Below are 12,138 nucleotides of genomic sequence, written 5' to 3' on the forward strand. Positions count from 1 at the left end.
CCACTAGCAATATTGAAACATGTATCAATATGTAGATCGAGGTTAGGTCTTTATCAGAATTTAGAAACATGCACCACCTTCTAGCAAAATTTGACTCTCAGTATAACCTTTTTTACGTATGCACGCAGGATACTATTTTTTTTTTTTTTTGAGAGGGAAATGAAATTTCATTAAGCATGAGAAGAAAACAACAGGGTAGAGAATATAGTCCGAAAACAGAGTCCACATAGGACAGAAACAGAGCACACTCAGAGATAGCATTAGTTCAATACAGAATGGAACAAGGAATTCAAAAACAGGGGAAAACATCCTTCCATACATGACTAGCGTTATTCCATTTTGCATATTGGGCTAGCTCGTGAGCAGCACCATTGAATGCCCTGTTTACGTGTTTGAAGGAGCAATCCGTGAAAGAGGACTTTGCTTCCAGGATACCTTGGATTAAGTGACCAATCTCTCCACCACAAGAGCCCTGAGAAATGGCTTGAATTGCAAAAGCAACATCGGATTCAAAAATGACTTTCGAGATTGCCATTTGCTGAGCTAGAAAGATGCCTTGTTCTAAAGCAAAAAGCTCAGTCCACTCGGCTGGATAAATAGATGGCAGAGCCTTGCAAAGAGCTGCAACAACCTTTCCATCACTATTGCGAACAATTGCACCCACACTAGAGGTGCCATTGCCATCCAATGGCGACGCACCATCCACATTAACTTTGAAATATCCAGGCGGAGGGGCCAACCAGCCCACATTCGATTCATATTTCGCATAACTGAGCTTATTGTTGGCTTCATGGATATCCTGAATAATACTTCTCGCCAAATCCCAGATTTGCAGCGGAGAGAGGCCCTTCTCATTATGCACTAGTTGGTTCCGGTTGTGCCAAATTGCCCAGGCAATAGCAAAAAAATAATCTAAGTGCTCACTATTGGGGCTTGAACAGAAAAGAAGAACTATATCAGTGAAGTCCAAGGCATTCAAAAGAAGAAGTAAGGGGCAGTCATTCCAAAGAGCCCAAACTGACAGAGCAAAATCACATTGGATTAATGCATGAGTTAGGCTTTCAAAATCTTCTCCACATACAGGGCAGTCGCAGCACAATTGAATTCCTCTTTCCGCCATTTTCACATACACAGGGAGGCTATTAGCACAAGCTCTCCAAGCAAAGATCTTGATCTTTGGAGGGAGTTTCATTTTCCAAAGTTTTTTCCAAATAATGCTTCTTGAGTCTCCGGATGAGCTTTCTCCCAAATCCTTATCTGACTGAAGCTTGGCAACAATGTGGTATGCACTTTTAACCGTGAACACCCCTCTTTTGTTCCCAATCCATATCAGTGAATCCTCTGGCAACCACTGGCTTAGAGGAATTTTTAGAATCATCTGCTTCAAAGGGCAAGAAGAGTGTCCTTACTACATTGGCCTTCCACCACTTAGTATCTTGGTCAATGAGGGAGGAAACCATGGGTTAATCTCCAAAATCTCTCGGAGGGGAAATAACTTTGAATGTGGAAGGGGTTGGGAGCCACTTGTCTTCCGAAATGTGAATTAGACGCCCGTTTCCAACTCGCCAACGAGTTCCGTTCTTAATGACTTCATACTTTGGAAAATACTTCGCCACGTGAACGAGGGGCTGCTGCCTAGACCAGCATTCAGTATGTCTTCATATGGGAAATATTTAGCCTTCAAAATTCGGGCAACCAGGGAGCTTGGGTTCGTAAAAATCCTCTAGACCTGTTTTGCAAGTAAGGCCAAGTTAAATGCATGCAAATTACGGAAACCCAATCCACCGAGGGATTTTGGTTTGCACATTTTCTTCCAACCAACCCAAGCAACCTTAGATTCTTGCTGCTTCTGACCCCACCAAAAGCTTCTCAAATCCCTTTCAAGGTCTTCACAAAGGCTCATTGGGAGAAGGAAACAACTCATAGTGTAGGAGGGGATGGCTTGCGCAACCGCTTTGATTAGGATTTCTTTGCCTCCCATTGAGAGAAGCTTACCTTTCCAGCCAGCCAACTTCTTTCCCACCTTTTCTCTTATTTCCGCAAAGATTTTTTTTTTGAGCGACCAATAATGGAGGGGAGACCAAGATACTTTGCATGCTGCGAGTCGTTCATAGGCCCAAGAATGCTTAAGATTTCATCCTTTCGCTCTTGAGAAGTGTTTGGGCTGAAAAATATTGAGGACTTCTCGGTATTGATCTTTTGCCTCGAAGCCGATTCATAGATTCTTAGTATTTCCATCAACTTGTTGCATTCAACTCTATTTGCCTTACAAAAGAGGAGGCTGTCATCGGCAAAGAAAAGGTGGCTGATTTTTGGTGCCCCTCTACAAATGGTTATGCCATTCAACTGTTGGCATCTTGTTGCTTCATTGATAAGAGCTGTGAAGCCTTCCGCACAAAGAAGGAACAAGTAGGGAGATAGAGGGTCGCCTTGTCTAAGGCCCCTAGTTGGCACAATACATCCATGAACCGAACCATTTATGATGACTGAGTACGTTACCGAGGTTATGCACTTCATCACCAAATCAATCCAAGACTCACTAAAGCCCATTCTCCTCATTACCTTGTCAATAAAGGACCACTCCACCCTGTCGAAAGCTCTACTCATATCTAGCCTTGCAGCCATAAAGCTATCATTCCCATCTCTTTTACGCTTTATATAGTGCATAATCTCATAAGCCACCAAAACATTGTCAGTGATGAGTCGGTTAGCCACAAAAGCACTTTGATTCTCTGAAATAATATAAGGAAGAATAGCTTTAAGACGGTTAGCCAAAGTTTTAGAAATGAGCTTATAAACAACATTACAAAGGCTAATAGGCCTAAAATTAGTCATTCTTAGAGGATTTTTGCATTTTGGCACAAGAGCTATATTAGTTTTATTTATTTCAGCCATGGACATTCCAGAATTAAGTACATTCAGCACCACGTTTGTTACATTATTGCCTACAATACTCCAATATTTTTGAAAGAAAAATGCAGACATACCGTCCGGGCCGGGAGACTTGTAGGGATGGAGTTGCTTAAGGGCTGAAAGAACTTCTTCTTTGGTGAAGCTTCTGGTCAGTTCTAAGTTCATTCCTTCCGTTACCTTAACCAGGATGAGATTAGTAACTTCCTCAATCTGGTTCGGCAATGAAGTGGTATAGATTTCCTCAAAATGTTTTTAATTAAAATGTTTTTAATTAGTAACTTCCGTTACCTTCTGTTACCAAATGTTTTTAATTTCTAATTACATGGAACAAATGTGAAGTGATCAATGCACAGTTTCTTTGATTTAATTACTTCCATTGAATTAATCAACCTGCTACATGCAGATCGACCTATCTGACATAGCGTACTCGTAATAAATAATACTTACGAGTTACGACCAAGTTGTATACTATTGCTTTTAATTTTAACCAGTTTGAACTTTGAACTTTGTCCTTGACATTTTCTTACAAAATTTTCAACCCCTTGTTTCAAATTTTGTAGAGAAATTCAACCTAGCTAGTTTTGTCATGTTCGAGAGAGAGAGAGAGAGAGAGAGAATGATTTCTGGCTCCTAGAAAATCAAAAACAAAAACAAAGACTGAAAAAATTTAGACGCGGTTGTATTTTTCATTCTCAACCTGAAAAAGAAGGGTTCAACATGTGGAATGAGAAGGGTTCAATATTATGAGTCTAAATTAACCATAGAATGAGAGAAAACCACTCAGTGTGCAGCTGGTGTCCATTAGATTAGGGTTTCAATTAGGGCAACCATACTACTTATTTTATACTTATTAGAATATTAATTCGCATCATTGGCCGAGCTATGTAGAGGTGAGCAATTTCAAGCTTAAAGTAGAAAACTAATACTCAAATCGATCACAAAGAACTTCCTTGATGATTACAAGGAAACTTAACATTAATTTTACTCATCAATATTGTATTTACATTTTAAGTAAACTCTTTACTGGATACAACTTTTAGTCTACCATAACACGGTTGATTTGATTAAGCCGCACTTTGTCACTACCATACGCGGTAAAGGTGTCATTAATGACCTCACGCACACAAAGGAAAACTCTGGAAACATTGCATTGTGCTTCTTAACACATGAAAAACTGCTTGTAGTTATTATTATTATTAATTTTACATGTGCAATAAAGTTGTATAATGTTTGTTAAATATATTAGCAACGCAACGCATTATATCATATTGTATATGTTAGAGTGGATGCGGAAGAGGAACCATAGAATATGAATACTGAGAACACGAAGGTTATATGGTACAACCTTGTCGACTTACGTCCACGGAGCCCTTAAGGGTTACATCTTTATTATGTAAGAGTCTAGTATAAAACCTATGTTACAATAAACCCTAATATGAGTATATATAAGCGATTAAACCCTAGACTACTAGTACAAGTAGGAGTGGGGTTGGACTTGGACCTATTACATTAGGGTAATATGTCTAATATATCTCTAACAATGTTGAGAAAAAATTAGTATAAACAATTATAAGAAATATAACACGATTTTGACTTGTGTTAGGAGCAGTTCACCTAAATGACAAGTCTTTATAACACAATGTATCTACAAATTGCCCTAATTATTTTGTTTATTGATATTCACAAGGCTTTAGAAACTTCCAATATATATGTGAGAATTCTTAGAATCCAAACCCACATCACAATCTACACAATTGTTGATATGTTTTAGACACACAATAAAGAAAGCTCTTGGAACCTTACATGTAAAATAGTGGTGCTCAATTCTTTCACATAATTAGCTTGAAAATGACTATTATGTGAAAGGAACCGGGAGTGTCGATCTCTTTTTCAAAGTTAGCTATGATTGAAAGGAAGAGGAAAAAGAAAATAATTGGTTCATAATTTTCACATTCTAATTTTGTTTTTGAAAATGTAGTATTATGAGTATGAACTCCCCAACCCAAACAACATTAGTTGTCAAGTCAAGGATGATAAACATTATGTATCATGGTTAGGCAAGTACATAGTAGTAGAAGCCATGACATATCAGACTATCGAATATTGCTTGGCAAATAGAGAGATTCAATTCTATTACATATCTCTTATATAATCAACACTCAACAGTACTACCCCACAAAGTTCTTCTTGTAGGAAATTTGTGGAGTGTTTGGATTAAACATTTTCTTTCTTTTTTTTTTTGAGTTTATTTTTTTATACATAGTTTTTTAAAGCTTTATTTTTTAATAAGTATAATTGTACATTTGACAAAAATCTCAATCTAAACATACACCTACTTGAACAATTTGTAGGGTCTACAAAGGTCTGAGACGGCAGCAAAAAGCTTCAAGGAAGGCCTCTTATACGTAACCAATTCTTTCCATAATTAAAAACATGGTGGAAATAGGCCAAACAAAAGCGTATGGGTCCACTAAGTGAGCTGACCAGGGGAAAATATATGTGTGAACTGTGAACCACATAGACAGAGAGTGTGTAGCCTAAGACGTCATTCATGATATCATAATTGATAAAATATTCTTCATTATTGGCTCTGAGTTTTGACTTCTGAGTGGCCTTTTTCGGCCACTGGCAATATCGAAACATAAACGAGGTTAGTCTATGTCAGATACTAACACCACCTTCTAGCATAATTGAAATTAAGGACAAAAACTATTTACACACGCGTTATTACACTGTAACTGAAACTACTTAAAATTTGAGATTTGGCATTGGCTTAGCATTAAAATATAATAGTGTTACAGTATTCTCATAAATTTATGATGGTACATGGTATAAGTTTTTAATATATTTTATTCTCATTATTTTCACTTTCACCCTTTGCGACTCTTTCATTCTTTAGGAAAATAAAAGTTGTGCGGTATATTTGTGTAAATATATTATTTTAATGTGTTGTATATAAAAATAATAATTAAGATATTATGTGTATTATAAAATTATATGGTATAATTGATAAAGTAATTTCTAAAAATGTAAAATAGAATAATTTGAAAATAGCGAACGTGAATGCTTACTATTTCAAATATTAAATATTTATGTAGTAACTCGTGTGTAATATTGAATTACTTGGAACAAATGTGAAATGAGGCACTATTTGTTTACTTTCCATGAATTAACCAATCTACTGGATGCATATCAACCTATGTGACAATGCGCGTACTCATAACGTTGTTGTTTAGTAGTTTCTTTTAATGACCTTAACAAAACAAAAAATAAAAATTTACCAAGTTGTATACTAATAAATAGTTTTAATCAGTTTGAACTTTGTCGTTTTGACATTTTCATTCAAAGCTTCAACCCCTTGTTTTAAATTTTATAGAGAAATTCAACCTAGTTTTGACATGTTTGAAAGAGAGAGACAAAGCGAATTCTTTCTCGCTCCTAGAAAACCCCAAACAAAGACTTAAGATGCGGTTGTTTCTTTCATTCTCAACCTGAAAGACTCGATCATCATATCATATCATGTGCCTGTCTAAGTTGTTTAATTTTCTCTCTTTCGTCTTCCTTAAGCAAAATGTTGAAAAACAGAAGGGTTCAACAATTGTCTAAAATTAACCATTGAATAAGAGAATACCTTACCACTTTGTGTGCGCGGCTAATGACCATATGATTTCAGGGTTTCAATTAGAGCCTCTACTTGTATGCTTATTAAAATATTCATTCGAATTTGGGTGTTTGAAGTATATTAATATACACTGCTCCCATGTATTTCAGTACTGTTCGCTTTAAGTAAAAAGATGGACAACTCATTAATTAGCTCAAGCACACAAATGGACAAACTAAATTCAGGAGAAATTGAGAAATTCATCTATACCATTATTAAAAGAAGGCTAAAATGCAAAACTCATCCTCTAAGTTTCTTCAGAATTCATTTCAGTCCTTTAACCTTGCTTTCGTTCATTTCAGTCTATTAAGTTTCAGATTTATTCAATTAAGACATTTCCTTCAACTTTTATTAAAATTTTTTGAAAAAAAAAAATCTGGAAAATACTTTTCAATCATTAATTAAAGAAAAATTTAAAGAAAAATTTAAAAAAATTGGAAAATTAACCATAGCATATAACAAAAGTTGATGGAAAAGTCTTAATTGAATAAACCTAAAAGTTAGAGGTTTGAAATAAATTTTAGTGAAACATAGAAGATGAATTTTGTATTTTAGTCTTGAAAGAATGCATGATACGGTCAGAGATGCAGCTATTGCCTAAAATTGTAAAAAAAAAAAAAAAAAAATTATATATATATTAGGGAGTATGATATTTACCTTAACTTGGAAAAATTCTCTAAATTATATACCATCTGTGGGGGCCAGTCAATCAACAGGCCCATTAAGGTCAGGATCGTTGGGCCTGTGGCCCATCCGAGGATGCATATCCGTCCGAGGAGGCCAAGTCCGGTCATAAGGCAATTATTGAGGGGGGGTGGTAGTCAATATCATGAAAGTAGAGTTCCGTATTCGTCCGAGGACACCATACTCCTCGGCAGTATGCATCCGAGGACGATCAGGACGCGGTCTTGTTACAACCGGACCTCGGAATTATGTCACCACTGAAGATGGGATAACAGACCAAGGGTAAGAAAGAAAAGACAAACAAATATCTATAACTACAGCTGCCTCCGCATTGATTACCTCTCAACCAACTCTCTGGCCGCATTAATGTGGAGGTGATACCTGAACAGTAAGGAAGCAGTCTTACAGCTTCCCATAGGAAGTTCCAGGAGGTGCTAGATGGGACAGAAAGAAATCCCCCGAACCCAACCTACACGTGTGTGGTGAGAATGGAACACAGAAGGTGGTATATAAACTGAAAGAAGAACATGCAAGAAGGGGATCGGAACAAAAAAGAAAGAAAGAAAGCATAGACTTAGGAAGAAGAACGTAGAAAGAATAAGAACTGTATCGATTACCAAAACAAAATAATCGTTGTGTCAGCTCTGAGCCTTCAATATACGAGAGGGTGAATCTTTTCATTCCACAAAAGTTAATCTAGTTCTTAATACCCACGCTCTACAAATTATATTGTTTGGGCCTATTTACGTGCGAACCCAATATCATTTTGAGTCACTACAAATCGAGTCTTTACAATTGGCGCCGTCTGTGGGAAGAGCTTGTGTTAACTTAAAGGACTTCTGGTGCAACGTTTCTGATGGAGGAAGTGGGTCCACATCACCACACGGCAGGACCGCATCAGGAGGATGCCAACCTGCACCAGGCAGAGTCAAGGGGCTCCAAGCATGGTGATCCTCGAAGGAGTCCCGAACGGAGAGAAGGCCATGAGGGGAGTGTACATACAACTCATACCACCAGAAGCCACTCTCGTGGGAAGAGTCATGTCTCCCACGTGAAGCATGATGGGAATCTGCAACGTGAGATTGCAGATTTGAAGAGAGAGTTGCGCCATGCACGGCGGAAGCGCTCCCCACCTTCCTCCGAACCGTCATCTGAGGAGTTGGATGGAGCTAGTTATAGGTGGAGATCGAGAACTCCACCAAGCGAGATTTTCTCCTATGAAGAGGAGCGCCGCTATCGACGTAAGCGTATAAGTCCACCTAGCAAGGGCTTGGGAAACGATGCCATGAACAAAGCCTTGAGTCAAATTTCCAAGTCGTCCTTTACGAGAAACATAGACGATGCGATTCATCCTCGGCGATTCCATCAGCCTACGTTCTCCCTGTATGATGGACGGTCTGACCCGTTAGAACATGTAAGCTATTTCAGCCAGAAAATGGCTATCTACTCCTGGGACGAGGCTTTGATGTGCAAAGTTTTTCCATCGAGTTTGGGTCCGACGGCGATGAGGTGGTTCAACGGCTTAAGGGCCAATTCTGTTGGATCTTTCAAAACACTGACGCGGGCTTTTGGTGCTCGTTTTATTACATGCAGCAGGACTCCTCGGCTTTTGGGATCTTTACTGACTCTGTCTATGCGAGAGGGCGAGACTCTCAAGAATTACTCGGATAGGTACTGGGAAATGTTTAATGAAATAGAGGGAAAGAACGATGCTGTGGCTATAACCACTTTCAAAGCTGGTCTCCCAGCTAATCACGATTTGAGGAAATCCTTGACGGGTAAACCTGTCACCAGTGTGCACCAACTGATGGATAGAATAGATAAGTACAGAAGGGTAGAGGAAGATCAACTTCAGGGAAAAGGAAAGGCCAAGGTGATCCCCCAGGAGAGGAGGGATTTCAGGTCGGATCGTTATAATAGCAACCGACCCCGGAGGGATTTTGTTGGGCAATCGGGTTCAGCGGACGCCCAGGTGGTTAATGCAGTATTTTGAGAGCCAGTGCAGCAAGTTTTGGAGAAGATAAAGAATGAGTCATTCTTCAAATGGCCGAACAAGATGGCGGGAGAGCCTAGGAAACGCAACCCGAACTTATATTGCCACTATCATCAGGATCATGGGCACACGACGAATAATTGCAGGAATTTATGGGATCACTTGGAACAGCTGGTCCGTGAAGGGAAATTAACACAACTTTTGCATCACTCCAGTGGAAGGGCGGGCCAAGCAGGTTCAGAGGTGCGTGGGGACGCTTTATCAAGACTCCCTCTGGGTACGATTAACGTTATCTTTGCGGCCCCGGGAAGGACTGGATCTTGCCCCTCTCGAGTACTGTCGGTGTCTCGATCCCCGGCCGAGGATCATTCCCAAGTATTGAAGAGAGCCAAGGTGCGTGTCCCCCTGATTCTAGGCTTTTCGGATGAGGAGATGGTTGAGACCATACAGCCCCATGAGTATTTTTTGGTGGTAACGTTGAGAATTGGAGGGTACGATGTCAGAAGGGTGATGGTTGATCAGGGTAGCGCTGTGGATGTAATGTATCCAGACTTGTACAAGGGGCTAGGTTTAAAGCCAGAGGACTTAACAACCTACAACTCTCCTCCAGTAAGTTTAGAGGGAAGGATGGTCACTCCCAAAGGACTGATCAGGCTGCTTGTGCAAGCAGATACGGATGTGGTGGAGGTGGACTTTATTGTCGTAGATGTTTTTTCTCCGTACACGGCTATTATGGGCAGACCTTGGCTTCGCACCCTTAAAGCGGTCTCGTCTACTCTGCATCAGAAGGTGAAGTACCCATCTGGAGACCGAGTGTTGGAAATAGTAGGGAGTCAGATGGCTGCTCGGCAATGCCTAGTAGCGGCTATACAGCATCGGCCAGAAGCAGAAACCTCGGCTACGCCGACAATGAGTTATAGCAATTAAAGCCCCCAGTATCGGGCGTGGACGTACCAGCCGATGGGGTAGAGTGTGAAGATCTGGAGAAGGTAGTTGTTGTTTGTGATCCGAAAAAATTCTTCCAGGTTGGGGCTAAATTGCCTTTGCAAGAGAAGGCGAGTTTGTTGGAATTCCTCCGAGCCAATGTGGACATTTTTACATGGACCCCGTATAAAGCCCCAGGGGTGGACCCGAATTTCATTTTTCACCGACTTAACGTGAATCCCGCCGTTATGCCTAGGAGGCAACCTCCTCAGCAACCATCGAAGGAACACGCCGAGGCGATTAGAAGTGAAGTTGCCAAGCTCAAACAAGCTGGGGCTATCAAGGAAGTTTTTTATCCTCAATGGTTGGCCAATACGGTGGTAGTAAAAAAGAAGACGGGAAAATGGCGAGTATGCGTCGACTTCATGGATCTCAATAAGGCTTGCCCCAAGGATCCATTTCCCATGCCGAAGATCGACCAGTTGGTGGATGTGACCGTGGGACACCCTAGGATGAGTTTCTTGGATGCCTTTCAAGGGTATCACCAAATACTGCTGGCCGCCGACGATCAGGAAAAAACTGCTTTTGTAACCCCGATTGGGAACTACCATTACAAGGTGATGCCCTTCGGCTTGAAAAACGCTGGATCTACCTACCAACGCATAATGACGAAAATGTTTGAACCGCAACTGGGTAGAAGTATTGAAGTTTATATCAATGATATGGTTGTGAAGAGTAGAGTGGCGTCCGAACATGTGGAAGACCTCACGAGTATCTTCGGGATACTGAAAAAGCATAAGTTACGCTTGAATGCCTCAAAGTGCTCCTTTGGTGTAGGTTCCGGGAAGTTCTTGGGGTACATGGTGATCCATAGAGGAATTGAGGTGAACCTAGACCAGATTAGGGCCATTAACGATTTGCAAGCACCTCGGAATCCAAAAGAAGTGCAGAAACTGACTGGGATGACTGCTGCGTTAAATCGGTTCATCTCCAGGTCGGTTGAGAGGTGTCGTCCTTTTTTCCGCCTATTGCATAATTGGCAAGGATTTGAATGGACCGCGGAGTGTGCTGTAGCATTCCAACAGTTGAAGGAATACCTGTCCAGGCCACCTATCATGTCTAGCCCTGAGGTGGATGAGGTGTTGTTTGCTTACTTGGCGGTTGCCCCTCATGCAGTTAGTTTCGTCTTGATACGAGAAGACAATGGCGTCCAAAGGCCAGTTTATTATGTAAGTAAGTCCCTACATGAGGCCGAGGTGAGATATTTGTCATTAGAAAAGGCCATATTGGTGGTGGTCCATGCAACACGCAAATTTCCGCATTACTTTCAGGCCCATACCGTGGTTATCTTGACCCAGCTACCTCTTAGGTCCATACTCAGAAGTGCTGACTACACCAGAAGAATTGCTAAGTGGGGCACGATTCTGGGTGCTTTCGATATCAAATACATGCCTCGCACCTCTGTGAAAGGTCAAGTCCTTGCCGATCTGGTGGCTGAGTTCGCCGAATGCCCAGAAGAAGTTAATGTGAATCAAGGTCACATGGATGAAAAATCAGTTGGCCTAATATCCGCTCAAGGTGGGTCCTTTTGGAGGGTGTATGTGGATGGGGCCGCAAACCAACGGGGAGCAGGATTGGGGTTGGTGTTGATATCCCCCGAGGACGTCATCATCGAGAAGTCGTTAAAATTAGGGTTCTCGGCTACTAACAACGAATCAGAATATGAAGTTTTGATAATGGGAATGAGTATGGTCCGAAAAATGGGTGGAAAGGCAGTGAAATTATTCTCAGACTCAAGATTGGTAGTCGGCCAGGTGAAAGCAGAACCGGAAGCTCGATACCCGAGGATGCAAGGGTATCTGGACCGGGTTAGGCGTATGCAAACAGAGTTTAAGTCTTTCGACTTATTGCATATTCCTCGAGGTGAAAATACACACGCTGATTCCTTGGCAACCCTTGCCAC

General features: G+C 40.7%; 1 protein-coding gene across 1 annotated transcript; it reads left to right on the top strand.

Moving 5' to 3' along the window:
• The first annotated feature begins 9,314 nt into the window (after positions 1-9,314).
• On the top strand, positions 9,315-10,974 carry LOC115952940. Its single transcript, XM_031070314.1, has 2 exons — positions 9,315-9,860; positions 10,915-10,974. Exons 1-2 carry the CDS (start codon positions 9,315-9,317, stop codon positions 10,972-10,974), a joined length of 606 nt encoding a protein of 201 aa, XP_030926174.1.
• The last annotated feature ends 1,164 nt before the right edge of the window (positions 10,975-12,138 follow it).

This window comes from Quercus lobata, chromosome 1 (genome assembly GCF_001633185.2).
Source record: "Quercus lobata isolate SW786 chromosome 1, ValleyOak3.0 Primary Assembly, whole genome shotgun sequence".
Classification (NCBI taxonomy): domain Eukaryota; kingdom Viridiplantae; phylum Streptophyta; class Magnoliopsida; order Fagales; family Fagaceae; genus Quercus; species Quercus lobata.